Below are 18,732 nucleotides of genomic sequence, written 5' to 3' on the forward strand. Positions count from 1 at the left end.
AACCAACCACCTTTAATAAAAAAATGATTATTTGGTCATTCATCATAACGTTGATAATGGGATCTTGCTGTACACTCTCTACACCCTAGCTATAACTGTAACACTACATTCTGCACTCTCCTTTCCTTCTCTATGTACGGTATGCTATGTCTGTATAGCGTGCAAGAAACAATACTTTTCACTGTATGCTAACACACGTGACAATAAATCAAATTAACTTCAAAATCAATCCATTGGCTGTGAAGTATTTTGGATGTGGAGATTTTGGAGAAATGAAGGGTTGTCTGGTTTACCCTTTAACTCCGATTTTGGAAGCATGTGGTGTGTAAAAAAAGGTATGTTTTGCGTTGCGTATTATCAAACGGAGTTGTCAATAAAGGTAAAATACAGCGGATGCTGGAATCTGAAACAAAAACAGAAAATGCTGGAGAAACTCTGTTTTTGTTGGTGAACAATTTGCTGGGCAAAGTTTGCGAAGCGATTATTTTAAGCTTGCAGCAACTCTGCCACCCGTGCAATTGCATTACCCAGCACAACCGCCTGGGTTAACCCGTTCGGCTCTTAACCCCACCAGTTGGTGGGACCCACTTAAGAGCGACGTTGAAGTTTGATTTAGCCCATGGCAGTCAGTCACCTTTGGCTTGCCCTCACATTATGCCTTCTACAAGCGACGTGGCAACACACACACACAGGCTGAAAGATGCGAGGCGAGACTGGGAGATTGCCCTTTTAAATGTGTTTCCCTCAATGAAGTGTAGCTTGCTGGTGAAAGGCACGTTGAAGGCGGTACGTGTGATGAACATTCAGCTTAGCCGGACGGCATGCGGCTGTGGCCAAATCTCCAGCCACTCACTCATTCACTCAGTGCAAAAAAAAAACAAACAATGGCGGAAAGCAGCTGGGGGAAAAAGGGAGCTTGGCTTTCACCCTCAGTGTGCAGGGGGAGAGGGAGGGAGGGAGTGAGTGATCTGATGTGATTTCCCGCGGACAAGTGAGAAAGGACTTTAAACGCGCCCTGGCCATGGAAGGGGCGGCGGAGAACCCGAACCGAGCCGTGGAATATCTGAAAGAGCTGAATAAAATCATCGAGACCCAGCAAGAGTTGCTGGAAAATCAGAAGAGGCGCATCGGTGAGCTGGAGCAGCAAGTGGCCGAGCTGTGGAAGGAGAATGCCTCTCTCACAGAGGAACACCAGCGGCATTTGGCCACTTGCCGTTTGCAGAGCACCAACTACACGCCTCTGGCATCAATTAAAGAGGACTTGAAGCAAGAAAAGTAAGAACCGCCGGTACTCCGGATTGTGTATCCAAAAGAATTAGCCAAGTGCTGGTGTTTTTGGGGGGGGGGGGGGGGAGAGATACCCGTTATCCCCAACCTGAGATTACATTTTGCGCATCTTTAACGGGGCTGTTTTAAGATTACAAGTTGTATATCCAGAAGTACAGGCATCTCGTGATGTACGAACAAGAAGTGTTTTTTTTGGGGGGGGGGGGGTCTATTAATATGCTGCAGGAATAGTTAGCAAAAAAGGCGAACTGTGTGTTTTTTTTAAAGAATATATTCCAAAGCGGGTGGAAAAGCAAACGAACAGGGATGGAATAGGTTGCACTGATTGGAGTTGTGCTAGGAACAGATGTACAAGATAGTGGGATAAATAAGGAAGGTCTCCAGAGAGAGATGAGTCTCTTTTGGTTTTTATATGTCTATAACGGGGTAATTTTGATGCATTTCTAGTAATTTCAGGAACTGGCTAATCATATGACTGCCTACTGCTCCTGACTCTCATTATCATTTTTGGAGGCAGCTGCAGAAAGTGAGGCTGCTGCGTTTTGTTACAGGGCTGCTGTTTTTCATTCATTTTTTTTACTGGCGTCTCCAGCGCGGTAGTAATGTCCACCCAGAGACATCCACCCGGAGACACCCCCCCCCCCCCCGCCCGCCCGCAAAAAGCAGGACCTTTTAATCATTGCCACCAAGGAAAACTTCTTTTTTAAATGGTGATTTATGATGTGAGGGGAGACCAGCATAGGTTTTGACTTCCTGGATGTCAATTGAAGTTTTTTTTTGAAAAGTGGAATTCATATTTTCTCCCAAAAAATAACCACCTCTTTCCCTCCCCTCAACATACTCTGGTCAAAATTCTACTTGACGTTTAAGATATGTCCAATCTTGGCGACCCAACCTACTCTTTTTCCCCCACCCCTGACAGCAGACTAAAGAGGGAAAATAAGATGTTAACTTCAGCATTAACAGCGACAGATCTCCGGCGTTTCCTACCCCGGCTGCTTTAGCCTATAACGCGTATTTAGAGGAATAAGCTTTGCACATGCGACACGCCATAAAGTCTAGGTTCTGTCGGGAGGGTAGAGTCGCCACTAGTTTGGGAAACATTTCTCTTCCCCCTCACCCAAAAAAACTGAAATGAACCAAAACGGTCTCTCTCGAGACCTCCCTTATTTATCCCACTATCTTGTACATCTGTCTCCAAGCACAACTTGAATCAGTGCAACCTATTCCGTCCCCCTGCTCGTTTGCTTTTATTAAGGCTCTTAAGTGGACTTTTCCTGGGTGAATAATAATGCAGGTTGTCAGTAGCGAAGTAATAAAAAAAAACACACTGCCTCAGTGAAACCGTTATGATATCCGGCAACATCTGTGGTGTTTTGGCATTCCGATAAGTCGATTTGCTTAATCCGTAAATCCAGGATATATTTAGTATCTAAACTCCCAGAAATGGAACAATGGCCTTGACTTTTTTTTCCGACACTTTTGCTCGCCTGCCTCCCCCCCCCGGACGTTGAGGGTGCCCTTGTATATTTTTGTATGAAATACTTTCGAGGTTTACGTATTTTAAAAAATGTAAATAACACGATTGAATTGCGCTTGTGTTTGGGCGAATAACATAACAAGGTGTCAGTGACCTCAGAACTGCTGGAGGTTTACAGTGGAATGAATGATTTTAGTCTCTGTCCCTGCCCCGTTTAAACACACCTAGACTCTCTTATTGAATGGTCAAATGTTGCAAATAGAAGTTTTTTTTTAGCCCTTGTTTCAGAATCTTATTTCCCAATGACACCTATTTCTCTTTAAAGCCCTTTGTATTGCTTTAAAGTGAGCCTGGTCTTCTAAACCTTTTAATTAAATAAAATGGGAAAATGTTAACGCTGGTTGCCTTATCAAGTGTGCAGAATCGAAAGGAAAGGTAGCTTTTACATGTATAATAAGCACAAGAGGGAAAACATCCATGCGCTGGTGCACTGAGAGCCAGATCTATACATGACAGCGGGGAGAAACGCCAGTTAAACTGTAACACGAGTGCCAAGTTGAAGCGAGCATTGCAAAATGCTGACACGAAAGGGGACAAAATATACCGACTCCAAGTAGTTAGGATCAGGATTCCTCAATGCAGAGATGATGGCATCTTCAACTTTAAAAAAAATCCCTTCAGCTTTGTGGCAAAGGTTAGCTTTAATATCCCCTCCCATCAAGGAGTTGATTCGTGCAGAAAGAGGCTGGATGCATTGTATCACTTGTCTTGCTGTGGTATCGAGTTACAGTGTTGCATTTTTCAGTGTGATTTGATATTGATTGGATCTTCATTCGCTGGAGATGTTAATTTTCTTTTTTGGTATTGTCTCTCTCCACCCCCCCTCCCCCATGATTATTAATGTCACAGGGTCTGGTTTTGAGACTCTTCCCCCCCCCCCCTCCCCCGCTCGCTGCCCGCTGGGGTTCTTTTCCGCCCTCGGGCAGCGAGTGGGAAGGTGTCGCGGCTGCTCAGGCGCGTTGCTGGCCAGCGTGAGGCGGCCTCTGCTTGTCTTCCTGCTGGCCTTTCCCCTCAGCTTGGCACCAGTGCTGCTTGTGCATCCCCCCAGTGGTTTTCTTTGGAGCAGGAGATTGCCGGTTGTCTGACTCTTCAATACCTTCGTCAGGTGGAGTGGAGAAATGCTCACAAACGGGGCACACAGAGACACAAACTCAATTTACAGAATAATGATTGGAATGCAGAGTAAAGACTGTTGTTCTCTTCCTGTTGGGGAACACTTCAGCGGTCACGGGCATTCGGCCTCTGATCTTCGGGTAAGCGTTCTCCAAGGCGGCCTTCACGACAGCGCAGAGTCGCTGAGCAGAAACTGATAGCCGGGTTCCGCACACATGAGGACGGCCTCAACCGGGATCTTGGGTTCATGTCACACTATCTGTAACCCCCACAGCTTGCCTGGACTTGCAGAATCTCACTGGCTGTCCTGTCTGGAGACAATACACATCTTTTAACCTGTGCTTAATGCTCTCTCCACTCACATTGTTCGTACCTTGAAGACTTGATTATCTGTAAAGACTGCATTCCAATCATTATTCTATAAATTGAGTTTGTGTCTCTGTATGCCCTGTTTGTGAGCATTTCTCCACTCCACCTGATGAAGGGGCAGCGCTCCGAAAGCTAGTGGCATTTGCTACCAAATAAACCTGTTGGACCTTAACCTGGTGTTGTTAAACTTCTTACTGTGTTTACCCCAGTCCAATGCCGGCATCTCCACCTCATCTTCAATACCTAACAGAGATTGGATTGTGTGGAGGTGCCATTAGTTTGGATGGATTGTGTGGAGATACAATTAGTTTTTCAGACATTGGCAAGATGGCACAGTGGTTAAGCTCTGCTGCCTCACAGCGTCAGGGATCCAGGTTCAATTCCCGGCTTGGGTCACTGTCTGTGCGGAGTCTGCATGGTCTCCCCCGTGTCTGCGTGGGTTTCCTCCGGGTTCTCTGGTTTCCTCCCACAGTCCGAAAGCCAAAGACAAAGAACAGTACAGCACAGGAAACAGGCCCTTCGGCCCTCCAAGCCTGTGCCACTCCTTGGTCCAACTAGACCAATTGTTTGTATCCCTCCATTCCCAGGCTGCTCATGTGACTATCCAGGTAAGTCTTAAACGATGTCAGCGTGTCTGCCTCCACCACCCTACTTGGCAGCACATTCCAGGCCCCCACCACCCTTTGTGTAAAAAAACATCCCTCTGATATCTGAGTTATACTTCGCCCCTCTCACCTTGAGCCTGTGACCCCACGTGATCGTCACTTCTGATCTGGGAAAAAGCTTCCCACCGTTCACCCTTTCTATGCCCTTCATAATCTTGTACACCTCTATTAGATCCCCCCTCATTCTCTGTCTTTCCAGGGAGAATAAGCCCAGTTTACCCAATCTCTCTTCGTAGCTAAGACCCTCCATACCAGGCAACATCCTGGTAAACCTTCTCTGCACTCTCTCTAACACCTCCACATCCTTCTGGTAGTGCGGCGACCAGAACTGGACGCAGTACTCCAAATGTGGCCTAACCAGCATTCTATACAGCTGAATCATCAGACTCCAGCTTTTATACTCTATACCCCGTCCTATAAAGGCAAGCATACCATATGCCTTCTTCACCACCTTCTCCACCTGTGTTGCCACCTTCAAGGAATTGTGGACTTGCACACCTCGGTCCCTCTGTGTTTCTATACTCTTAATGGCTCTGTCATTTATTGTATAACTCCTCCCTACATTATTTCTTCCAAAATGCATCACTTCGCATTTATCCAGATTAAATTCCATCTGCCGCCTCTCCGCCCAATTTTCCAGCCTATCTATATCCTGCTGTATTGCCCGACAATGCTCATCGCTATCTGCAAGTCCAGCCATCTTTGTGTCATCCGCAAACTTGCTGATAACACCAGTTACACCTTCTTCCAAATCATTTATATATATCACAAATAGCAGAGGTCCCAGAACAGAGCCCTGCGGAACACCACTGGTCACAGACCTCCAGCCGGAAAAAGACCCTTCAACCACTACCCTCTGTCTCTCCTATGGCCTAGCCAGTTCTCCACCCATCTAGCCACTTCTCCTTGTATCCCATGAGCCTTAACCTTCTTAACCAACCTGCCATGTGGGACTTTGTCAAATGCCTTACTGAAATCCATATAGACGACATCCACGGCCCTTCCTTCGTCAACCGTTTTTGTCACTTCCTCAAAAATCTCCACCAAACTCCACCAAAGACGTGTATGGCCATGCTAAATTCTCCTTCATTGTACCCAAACAGGCGCCGGAGTGTGGCGACTAGAGGACTTCGACAGTAAATTCATTACAGTGTTAATGTAAGCCTACTTGTGACACTAATAAGTAAACTTCATTGAATCCCTACACTGAGGAGGAGGCCTTTCAGCCCATCGAGACTGTACCGACAACAATCCCACTTATTACCCCACGTATTTACCTTGCTGATTCCCCTGCCACTAAGGAGCAATTTGGCATTGCCAATCAACCTAACCTGCACATCTTTGGACTGTGGGAGGAAACCGGAGAACCCAGAGGAAACCCATGCAGACACGGGGAGAACATGCAAACTCCACACAGACAAGTCACCCAAGGCCAGAATTGAACCCGGGTCCCTGGCACTGAGGCAGTAGTGCTAACCATTGTGCTAATGTGCTGCCTTAAAGTGGTATTGTAAATACAGTAACATGGTCCTTTTTTTCTCATCCAAAAATCCCTCCAATAAGCTGCGGATGCTGGAATCTAAAACAAGAACAGAGAATGCTGGAAATCTCAGCAGGTCTGGCAGCTTCGGTAGGGAGAGAAAGCAGAGTTAACCTTTCCATTTGGTCCAATCAGCCAGCGCTTTAACCAGCTCAGTAAAAGCTAAAATACTGCAGGTGCTGGACATTTCAGGATTTTCAGCATCTGTGGAGAGGAGGGTGAAACAGTTAACGTGATCAGGTACGAGACCTTTCCTGTTATTTAAATCGGCCCAGGCTGTCCCATTTCTCCACTCAATCGTCTTGGCCCAGAAAAACATTGTGGTGTTCAGTACAATCCCAGGCAATTTTCTGGCTGGCTTACTACACGAGACCTTCTGATTAAGATTGAACACGAGTCATGCATGCTTTGCCTTTTACCTGCGTCCTTCACGCACCCATATTTTGGTAGTAGCTTGCTGTATATCTTCTGCAGTGAAACATTTGTTTCGGTACTATATCCAGTCAAGGTAAGGGGGAGGAATGAAACTAACTAAAAGGAAAACAGATTGAGTTTATACTCTTTGGTATCTGAAACTGCATGTGTTGGGATGTGATGCCAGTTAATATCGTGGAAGCACATTTTGACCTTTGCTGAGGGGAAAAGAATATCACAAAGCTAAGCAATCCTTTATAAGTGTTAAATGACTGGGAGAGCGAACTGAACACAAGGTTTTGTTATATTACTGATTCTTAAATCAGATTTTGGGAACTAATAAAGACATACCATTTATCAACTGCATCTTTTGTAGCTTTCGTTGGAACGCTTGAGTTTTGAAAGATGACTTTGAGAAGAGCCAGCATGTTTTAAAAGAAGGGAAGATAAGCAACTGAAAAGTAATCCTTAACTAAGATAATTTCTGTATTGTATTTCCTTGAATATGTCTGACTCATGTAAGTTGCGATCTGAGATATTAAATCTTTTGCTTTTTTGTTGAGGAGAAAGTCAATACATAAGGTGCAGGGAGATAGCGTTTAGTTTCATGGGAAGTCAGGTTGCCTTTGGTCTGGTGTTGCTTTATTTAAAAATCCTTTATAGGACGTAGGTATCATAGGCCAGGTCAACATTTATTGCCCATCTCCTAATTATCCTTGGTGATGAGCTGCTTTCTTGAACCATTGCAGGCCATGTGGTGTAGGTATACCCTTAGTGCTGTTAGGGCAGGATTTTGACCCAGCGACAAGTGAAGGAACAGTGATATGTTTTCAAGTCAGGATGGTGAGTAGCTTGGAGACAAACTTCCAGGTGGCGCTGTTCCCATGTGTCTGCTGCCTTAGGCAGTTTGGAAGGTGTTGTCTAAGAAGACTTGGTGAATTTCTGCAGTGCATCCACTGGATGGTACATCATGTTGCCAATGTTTATCAATGGTGGAGGAAGTGAATGTTTGTGGATGGGGTGCAATTCAAGCAGGCTGCTTTGTCCTAGATGGTGCCAATTTTCTTGAGTGTTGTTGAAACTGCATTCATCCAGGCAAGTGGAGAGTATTCCATCACACTCCTGACTTGTGCCTTGTAGTGGACAGGCTTTAGGGAGTCAGAACGATTCCTAGCCTTTAACCTGTTCTTGTAGCCAGAGTAATTATGTGGCTAGTCCAGATCAGTTTCTAGTCAATAGTAGCCCACAGGATGTTGATGGTGGGGATTCAGCAACAGTAATCCTATTTAATGTTAAAAGGCGATGGTTAGATTATCTTGTTGGAGATGGTCATTGCGTGGCATTTGTGTGGCGTACATGTTACTTGCTATTTGTCAGCTCAAGTCTGGATAGTGTCCAGGTCTTGCTGCGTTTGGGCATGGACTGCGTCAGAATTTGAGGAGTTGCGAATAATACTAAACATTGTGCAAACATCCCCATTTCTGACTTATGATGGAAGACACAGTTGAAAATGGTTGGACCTAGGACACTATTCTGAGGAACCTCTGCAGTGATGTCCTGGAGCTGAGATAATGATTGACCTCCCAAAAACTACAACTATCTTCCTTTGTGCCAGGTCTGACTTGAATCAGCAGACAGTTTCCCCCTGATTCTCGTTGGCTCTAGTTTTGCTAGGGCTCCTTGATGCCACACTTGGTAAAATGCTGCCTTGACATCAAGGGCTATCACTCTCACCTCACCTCTGGAGTTCAGCTCTTTTTTGTCCATGTTTAAACCAAAGCTGTAATGAGGTCAAGAGCTGAATGACCCTGGTGGAACCCAAACTGAATATCAGCAAGTAGGCTATTGCAAAGCATTTGTTGCTTGATAGCACTTTTTAAAAAAATAGCATTGTTGATGACGCCTTCCATCACTTTACTGATGATTGAGAGTAGACTAATGGAGCAGTAATTAGCTAGGTTGGATTTGTCCTGCTTTTTCCTGCTTTTTTAATACAGGACATACCTGGATGATTTTCCACATTGCTGGGTAAATGCCAGTGTTGTAGATAAGCTGCAACAGCTTGGCTAGGGACATGGCAAGTTCTGAAGCACGTCTTCAGTACTTTTGCAGGAATGTTGTCAGGGCTCAAAGCCTTTGCAGTGTCCAGTGCCTTCAGCCTTTAATATCACATGGAGTGAATCAAATTGGCTGAACACTGGCACCTGAACCCTGGAGGGTTCATTTAACATTGCGTTTGCAACAATTTTGCTGGGCTGTCCCATCATTGCAGATGGGGATGTTTGTGGAGCAGCCTCCTCCAGTGGGTTGTTTAATTGTCCACTGCCATTCATGACTGGATGTGGCAGGACGACAGAGCTTAGATCTGATTTGTTAGTTGTGCAATTGCTTAACTCTATCACTTGCTGCTTGGCACACAAGTAGTTTTGTGTTGTGGTTTCACCAGATTGGCACCCTATTTTTAGTTATGCCTGGTGCTGCTCCTGGCATGCCCTCTTCTGCACTCGTTGACTTGGGGCTGATACTCTGGCTTGGCGGTAATGGGAGGGTGGGGAATATGCCACGCCATGATAAAGTTGTGGTTGAGTACAATTCTACTGCTGCCGAGGGCCCACAGCACCTCGTGGTTGCCCAGCCTTGAGTTGCTAGATCTGTTTGAAATTTATCTCGCCGAGCATGGTGGTCACACCTACCAATACTGTGATGGGCAGATGCATCTGTACCTGTGGCAGGAAAGTTGGTTAGGATTCGATCAAGTATGTTTTCCCCTCTTGTCTAATCTCATTACCTCCACCTTTTATTTCTTTAGAACCATGCTTAGTTGAGACTTTTTTCAAATATGGGTTAATGACCTTTTAGCTGCCAAATCCAGGTCAAGCATTGGATCTTTAATTTTTGTGAAGCTCAACTTTTGTGTTTATATGGTTTGTAAACTTTGAAGGGCAATCCATGGTTGGAGTTTGTAAATACAGATTGATTTATACTTGGCTCCTACCCCATGCTTTCACCATGTTCCCTTGTACAGGTCTCGGTTTGTAATGGCTACGGATTCCAACACCGTTCTCTTGTTCCATATCTTGGGATATGCTCCATTGTTACTTAAATGCCTCTCTCTGCAGTAATCTGGAACTCATTCAAAGCTCCCAAGAATCCTCATCTCAGTAACATTGGGCCTATTTATGGTGTTTGAAGATCTTTGTCATCTTTATTAGATTTATTAGTGACTATCGCAACTATGGCTTATTACTTGACCAAGCTAAACCTCTGCAGCCAATCCCCCTCCATCACAAAGACTGTCTGCTTCTACTTCTGCTGAAAACATTAATCTATGCTTTCCATAATGCATGACTATTCCAGTGTTCTCCTGGCTACATCCCCACCCCCAAATTCTTTCATCCTCATTAAAGTCAAGCTCATTCAAATATCTGTCCATATCTGTGGTAGCTTGACCTCTTCAAGTGTGGTCTGTGGGTCTCGGGACCCTCCTGGGGTCTATCAGGAGGAAGCAATTGAACTGGCACATATCGGTTGTTAGGGCATGGGTCTTGTCAGGAAGGGACCTATAGCGTGAGACAGGGAGTCAGTGGAACTAGACCTGTACCTACATTGAGCTTTGTTGTGTATATAGTTTTATCTTTCCTTCAATAAATCGCTGTTGTGATTCAAGGCTTCCTCGACGTGATACCTTGCACTATAACGCTGGTGGTGAGAATAAATCTGACTACAGTCGCTGGAGGGGGCAGGGTAAGTCCCTGGAAGAACAAACTGCAAGGGAGATTTTTTTAAAATGTTGTTGGATCAACCTTGGTTGAGTAGCCACGCCACTGTCTGGGGAAAACTGATCTGTTTGATCAAGTACCACATTATGTCCTGCTCATGGACTTAAGTTGGCTTCTGCCCACCAGCCCCTTCATTTTGAAGTTTTCATCCTTGTGTTCAGATTCTTGCATTGTCTCATTCCTTGCTATCTATGTCATCCCTTACAACCATTTAAGAAATCTACATTCTTCCGACTGATTTCTCGCGCATCATCCACCTCTTTCCCTTCATCAGTGGCAGCTGTGCCTTTAGCAGCATAGATCTCTCTCTAAACCTCTGCTTCTTCACCTCTGTCACCAACATTTTTAAGACTCCTCTTTAAAATCTGTACCTTTAACCAAGTTTTGGTCACCTATTCTAATATCTTCATGACAAACACTTTTTGCACATTCCGGAATTGATTGTTGTCCTGTATCTGCTTGTATCATGGTGTAAATCAAATGATGTAACAACGCATTCATCTTGACATGCAAGTCCCTGACACATCTTTCACATGTGCCCTCCAGTTTGTTGCTTCAGTCTTTTTGAAAGCAGTCTGAGAAAGTACATGAAATGACAAAAACACCTATGTCATTTTGAGAACAGCAAACACACATAGAGAAATGGTTGTGTTTGAATTCCACAGTACAGCATTTGATGTGCATTATGAGGCAAAATAATAACATGTTGCACTTCCGCATATTGGGGTGGATTCCTGTGGCTATTTAAACCATCTTATAGTCTATGGACCAGACTGTCCTTGCAGCTTTTTTAACTGGATTTATTGTCTTTGCCTCTTTATCTCCATGTGCACAGCTCAAGGCAGGACCTTTTCTGATGATGCTGGGCAAAGAACCCCCCCACTCCCCAAACAAATGCTCAGTCATTACTTAGATGGGTTAATGGGGTTAATTGTTTGCAGGTTTCAGGGAATACCAAAACTTGTTCATTAGCATTGAACTACCTTTGGTGTTGGCATGTTTTATAAAACTTGCGTGAGCACACATTTCATCAAGCTACAAGCCTTAGATATAACTTTGTTCCCCAATTTTTGTTTTCCTTGAGAGGAGAAAAGACTGAAAAATCTAAAATGTATATAGTAGAAAATAATTTTCCTGAGTTGATGGACACTGAGATTGATTGTTTAAATTATAAATCACTGTTGCATTGGGTTTTATCAGCAGTCTGTACATTCTACAAAATGATTACAAACCAGCTGCATTAGTACATGGATATAATTTTTAAATGGTTTTGGTTTGTTGTTAATGTAATCTCCTCCTACTTCGAGTACTTGAGGGTTATATGTGACAACCAATTTTTACTTTTTCTCTCGAGATCTTTCTAAAATAAGAGTGTCACTAAATCTCAAGTTTTGATGGGTGATACCGTGTTTCTAGTTTGCTTAATAACCCAGATCATGGCATGGTTCAATTCTCTCAGTGGGGAACTGTGCCTTCCTGGAAATGACAGCAGTGTTGATGGTTGGTGAACTGAAGATTGTTTGAGTCTTGTTTTGGAGTCAATATCAAATCGGGCATCTTAAATGGAGAATAGCATCAAGCGCTCACAAGCAGAAATGAATCGTTCGAAAAACTTGATAAAATCAAACGTGCTGAACTGTAGGCATTAAATGAAATAAAAAATGGCTTTATGATGGTAAAAAGATGAGTAAAAATGACAAGTAAACTGCTTTCATAACTGTCAACCCTGCTGCTCATGAGCGTGAATAGGATCCTGAATAAAAATACTCAGTTCACTTTTATTGTTTGGCTCCACAAGGTTGTGAGATTAGGTAATCGGGTTTGGAATTCTAATGCTGTATTGTATGAAACAAAATTTAAGTGCAGGATTGATTTTTGTGATTTGTAGTACTATATTTGAAATAATTTTGTCCTAATTACACCAACTAAAACTGAGCAACGCAGCAACTTGGTTTTAGTTGTTGACACTATTTAGTATCTTGGAGTTAAATTAGATACTGAGCCATGTGAGGACAGTTGCTAAAAGCTGGGTCCGAGAAGTAGGTTTTGAGGAGCATCATGAAGGAAGAGAGGCTGAGTGGTGTAGGGAGAGAATTCCCGAGCTTCATGTTAAAAGGCCTGATCACGAATCATAGATCAACTAAAATTGGTTTGTCTCAAAGTGGCCAGAATAAGATAAGCTCGGGTAGCTTGGAGGGTTGTTGCCTGGAGGAGAGAAGGGGGGAGTGTGAAGTCACAGGATTTAAAAACCAGGTTGAAAATTCTCCTGAAATCAGCAGTTGTGTTATAGAACATAGAAAGCCACAGCACAAACAGGCCCTTCGGCCCACAAGTTGCGCCGATCATATCCCTACCTCTAGGCCTATCTATAGCCCTCAATCCCATTAAATCCCATGTACTCATCCAGAAGTCTCTTAAAAGACCCCAACGAGTTTGCCTCCACCACCACCGACGTCAGCCGATTCCACTCACCCACCACCCTCTGAGTGAAAAACTTACCCCTGACATCTCCTCTGTACCTACCCCCCAGCACCTTAAACCTGTGTCCTCTCGTAGCAACCATTTCAGCCCTTGGAAATAGCCTCTGAGAGTCTACCCTATCCAGATCTCTCAACATCTTGTAAACCTCTATCAGGTCACCTCTCATCCTTCGTCTCTCCAGGGAGAAGAGACCAAGCTCCCTCAACCTATCCTCATAAGACATGCCCCCCAATCCAGGCAACATCCTTGTAAATCTCCTCAGCACCCTTTCAATGGCTTCAACATCTTTCCTGTAATGAGGTGACCAGAACTGCGCGCAGTACTCCAAGTGGGGTCTAACCGGGGTCTAACCAGGGTCCTATAAAGCTGCAGCATTATCTCCCGACTCCTAAACTCAATCCCTCGATTAATGAAGGCTAGTACGCCGTACGTCTTCTTGACCGCATCCTCCACCTGCGAGGCCGATTTAAGAGTCCTATGGACCCGGACCCCAAGGTCCTTCTGATCCTCTACACTGCTAAGAATGGTACCCTTCATATTATACTGCTGCTTCATCCCATTGGATCTGCCAAAATGGATCACTACACACTTATCCGGGTTGAAGTCCATCTGCCACTTCTCCGCCCAGTTTTGCATTCTATCTATGTCTCGCTGCAACTTCTGACATCCCTCCAAACTATCCACAACACCACCTACCTTGGTGTCGTCAGCAAACTTACCAACCCATCCCTCCACTCCCTCATCCAGGTCATGTGTGACTGGGATCCAGTGCAGGTCAAGTAGTACACAGGATATAGGTGAATAGGATGGTGTGAGTAACAGAGTTTTGGATGATGTCCAAATTTACAGAGTGTAGAATGTGGGAGGCTAGCTAGGAGTACGTTGAAATAGTCGTCTAAAGTTAACTAAGGTATGGATGAGGGTTGCTGTCGCACTGAAGTGGAGATGATATTGTGGAGATAGGAACAAGCAGTTTCAGTAATCTCGCAGATATGGTCAGAAGCTTAACTCTAGCTCAATAATACACCAAAGTTGCAGACAGTCTGGTTCAGGTGGTTGCCAGGGAGGGGGATGGAGTCAGTAGCTAGGAAACTAAGTTTGGAATGGGGACCAAAGACAGTAGCTTCAGTCTTTCAAATATTAAATTGCAAGAAATGTGTGCTCATCCACTATTGGATGTTGCATACTTTTACCACCAGTAGTGTCGTCATCCAGCGCACTGATGGTGAGGCAATCTGTGTGTCATTGATTTAACTTGTGAAAACTAATGCTGTGCTTTCAGATAATGTCACCAAGGTAAAGCAATAGATAAGAAATATGAGTGGGGAAAGGATAGATGTTTGGGATACACCAGAGGTACCAGTTTGGGAAGTGAAGCCAGTTCTCTGGCTACGATTAGGTAGACGAGAATGGAACCAAGTGACTGCTTTATCATGGTTTAAATTTTTAAAAAAGCTGTTGCCCACAGCCTGGAATCTGAAGTGAGGTGGGGGAAACTGACTACGGTGATGGTTTTTCTGCTGTCTTCGACCTGCTGCCTTTGTCCTTCTAGGTGGTAGAGATCATGGATTTGGAAAGTGCTGTCAAAGGAATCTTTGTTAGTTAATATGTACATCTTGTGAATGGTACGTACTGCCACTGTTCACTGGTAATGAAGGGAGTGAATGTGTAGGTGATAGATGGAGTGCCAGTCAAGTAGGCTGCTTTCTCCTGGATGGTGTCAAGCTTCTTGACTGTTGCTGAAGCTGTACTTGTCCAGGCAAGTGGAGAGCATTCCCATCACATTGTTGACTTGTGCCTTGTAGATGGTGGACAGACTTTGGGAAGTCAGGAGGTGAGATACGCACTGTGGAATTCCAAGCACCTCACTTGCTCTTGTAGCAGCATTATTTATATGGCTAGTCCAGTTCGGTTTCTGGTCAATGGTTGATTCAGTGATGGTAATACAATTGAATTGAATGTCAAACAAGATGGTTAGATTCTCTCATTGGAGATTATCTTCCACTTGTGTGGCACAAATGTTATTTGCTATGTAACATTCCAACTTGAGCTGATGTCCAAGTCTTGCTGCATGGGAACATGGACAGAGGCGATGAATTGATTGTCTAAAGGCTGGCCTCCATAATGGTGGGGCTTCAGCAGGGTTCATCCACTCTGCACCTTTGGCTTAAGTGCTTCTGTCTTGCCATTTGTAATGGTGTGCTGTCTTCCCCCATTGGTGAGGGTGGGGATGTTTGTGGAGCCTTCAACTCCAGTTAGTTGTTCAGCATCATTCATTCACAACTGGATGTGCAGAACTTTGACCTGACTGCTGGTTGTGGGGGGATCACTTAGTTCTGACTAACGTACATGAATTCTGTATGGCTTCACAAGATTTATTTTTAGGTAGGCCTGGTGCCTGCTCCTGGCATGTTCCCTGACACTCCTCATTGAACCAGTGCCCTCTCCTTGGATGGATAACCAATTTCAGGCTGACTTCACTCCATTTGTTTTAGCTACTCCTTGCAGACCAATATTTTAAAGAATCAAATCCTTCCTAACAATTAGAGCTGTATTCCTCAGCATGCTATTCTATTCTGTCCTTTCAATAGCTGGTATTGTCCTTCAATTAAAATTGAGGCACCTGATTTAGGGTGGCACAGTGATTAACACTGCTGCCTCACAACCAGGGACCTGGGTTTGATTCCCGGCTTGGGTCACTGTCTGTGTGGGGTTTGCACATTCTCTCTGTGTCTGTGTGATCCGGGTGCTCCGATGTCCTCCCACAGTCCAAAGATGTGCGAGTTAGATGGATTGGCCATACTAAATTGCCACTTAGTGTCAGGGGGACTAGCTAGGGTAAATATGTGGGATAATGGGGGTAGGGTCTGGGTGGGATTGTGGTCGGTGCAGACTCAATGGGCCGAATGGCCGCCTTCTGCACTGTAGGATTCTATGATTTACGTTTCACCATCAGGAGATACTGATTATTTTTTGAATGCCTATTTCTCCCATTGCTGCATATGAATGTGATTTCATTTCTAATTTGTCTCGCATTGGCATGGAAGTATTTTAAGGGAATAATTGTTGCTTGTGAATCAGTCATGCTGGAATTATCCTGATTCCAATGATCTAATCCAAATTGTCCTTTATAATTGGCAACATCTTTACTGTGGCTCCTTATCCTAAAGGACCTGCAGTCAAAGACAGCCCCCAATTGTCATTTATAATTGGCAACATCTTTACTCTGTTTCCTTGTCCTGAAGAATCTGCAGTCAAAAGACGACCAGAACAGTCTCGGTCCCAATTATTTTAAGACCTCCCAATGCTCCTTTACACTTCTGGCCAATCTCTCTGATTCTAACATTTCAAATGAATCCCATTCATTCCTTGGGAAGAGCTTTACTGATATGAAAAATGTTTCTCCAATTGTCATCAATCCTTAGTTTTTATTTGTGCAAAGATGCTTCAGTAATTCATTTGGGACACCCTGCTTCTCACCTCTGACCCTCTAACTTTTATCCTTTTAGCTATTAATCGGATTATAGTTTCTCTTGAGGAAACATCAGTATCTGTGATATTTCAAACATATATAGCAATGAGTGTTCCTTTGCTCTCCTCTTGCTATGAAAATACACGACTGCTCTGCAACAAAAAAGATCACATCTTGTGCAACATGCTGCTATTGTGCGGTATGAAGTTTTGATTTGATTTATTATTATCACGTATTAGTATAGTGAAAAGTATTGCTTCTTGTGCGCTATGCAAAGCATGCCATTCATAGAGAAGGAGGGGGTGCAGAATGCAGTCTCACAGTCATAGGGTGTAAAAAAAAATCAGCTTGATATAAGGTAGGTCCATTCAAAAGTCTGATGGCAGCAGGGAAGAAGCTGTTCTTCAGTCGGTTGTTACGTGACTCAGGCTTTTGTATCTTTTTCCCGGTGGAACAGAGTTTAACTGGGTGCGTGGGGTCCTTGATTATGCTGGATGCTTTTCCGAGGCAGTGGGAAGTGTAGACAGGGTCAGTGGATGGGAGGCTGGTTTGCGTGATGGACTGGACTTTGTTCATGACCCTTTGTAGTTTCTTGCACAGCCATGCCAAATTGTGATGCATCCAGAAAGGATGCTTTCTATGATGCATCTGTAACCGGGAGATGCTGCCTTATTTTGTTTGCCTTGACTGTTTTTTGCTGAATATTGTCTTGTATTCTCACTTAGCTGGCTCAATAAAAAGTATCAGATGAGCTACTGCCAGTTGAAAACTGTCAAGGTCATTGGGGATTGAGGATCTGTTGGGCAAAGTGACCACGCAATGCAATTGAGTGCAGTGTACATGTTGGACGGATCAGAGGACAAAGACATGACTACTGATTGCCCGGGAATTCATAAATCCTGTAAATCCTTCACATCTTTCATCTGCTTCACAAAAGACAAAATCTGCAGGAGAGAAGCAACTTTTGTACTAAAAACAAGTGAAAAATTGTCTTTTTCTTTCTTGAACTCCAAGAACAAAGAAAATTGCAGCACAGGAACAGGCCCTTTGGCTCTCCTAGCCTGCACTGACCATGCTGCCCATTTGAACTAAAGCCCCCTACCCTTCTGGGGACCATATCTCTCTACTCCCATCCTCTTCGTGTAATTGTCAAGATGCTCCTTAAAAGTCGTGTGTGTGAGAGTGAAACTGTGCCTTGCACATCTCCTTTAAACCTTGCCCCTTGCACCTTAAATTTATGCCCCCTCGTAATTGACTCTTCCACCCTGGCACAAAGCTTCTGACTATCCACTGCACAAAGTAACTTTAAACATGTGTATTTCATGCAGTTGACTTTCCCTTCCTTTTTTTTGCTGCACATGACATTGTCATTCTGTTGTCATCCTGCAGCCCTAAGGAAGGAGCAAAAGAAGGGTTATGAGAGAGCTCTGACGTAGGGTCATCCAGACTCGAAACGTTGGCTCTATTCTCTCGCCACACGCGCTGTCAGACCTGCTGAGATTTTCCAGCATTTTCTGTTTTTGTTTCAGATTCCAGCATCCGCAGTATTTTTGCTTTCATATTATGCGGGAGATCTGTCCTTTGCAGGCAAAAGGAACATGCCCAACCATTGTGCCTTTTCTTTTCATGTCCATGGCAATGCCTCATCCAATCAGTATATCTTTGCTTCAGCAACCCAGAAGAGGAAGTGGGGAAACAGAATAAAAGCTCAAACTTACCTCAAAAGTGAGTTGAAATTATCTCCCTAATTCCCACAACCGCAATTTCTCTTGCTAAAGAAAGTGCTTTCCTTCTCGGAACGCTTATTGAGATGAAGAAATCAAAAATGTACCTCCTGAATGGTAGGATATTAGAGGCAAGACTGTTGTTTGCTTATTCGTGGATATGCAGATGCTCATGGCATTAGCCGTGGCGTGAATAGCCTGGGATATAGTGGTGTTTTAAAGCTGCTAGCCTGGTTCTTAAGACTGCTGCTCAATTCCCTGCGGGAACCCAGAAAATTATAGCTCCTAAATTACCAAGGAGTTGCAAGTCAGCATTCTGCTTGATAATTTCAGGCTCTAACTTGGAAT

General features: G+C 44.1%; 1 protein-coding gene across 2 annotated transcripts in view; it reads left to right on the plus strand.

Annotated features, from left to right (window-relative positions):
- The first annotated feature begins 807 nt into the window (after nt 1-807).
- iqsec1a (IQ motif and Sec7 domain ArfGEF 1a) overlaps nt 808-18,732 on the plus strand; it is a 468,491-nt gene continuing 450,566 nt past the window's right edge. For both annotated transcript variants that reach the window (XM_078209674.1, XM_078209681.1), the window contains exon 1: nt 808-1,275. In XM_078209674.1, coding sequence (XP_078065800.1) covers nt 1,022-1,275 — 254 coding nt within the window. In that variant the 5' untranslated portion in view covers nt 808-1,021. The remainder of the gene's footprint in view (nt 1,276-18,732) is intronic.

This window comes from Mustelus asterias, chromosome 3 (genome assembly GCF_964213995.1).
Source record: "Mustelus asterias chromosome 3, sMusAst1.hap1.1, whole genome shotgun sequence".
NCBI classification, from domain to species: Eukaryota; Metazoa; Chordata; class Chondrichthyes; order Carcharhiniformes; family Triakidae; genus Mustelus; species Mustelus asterias.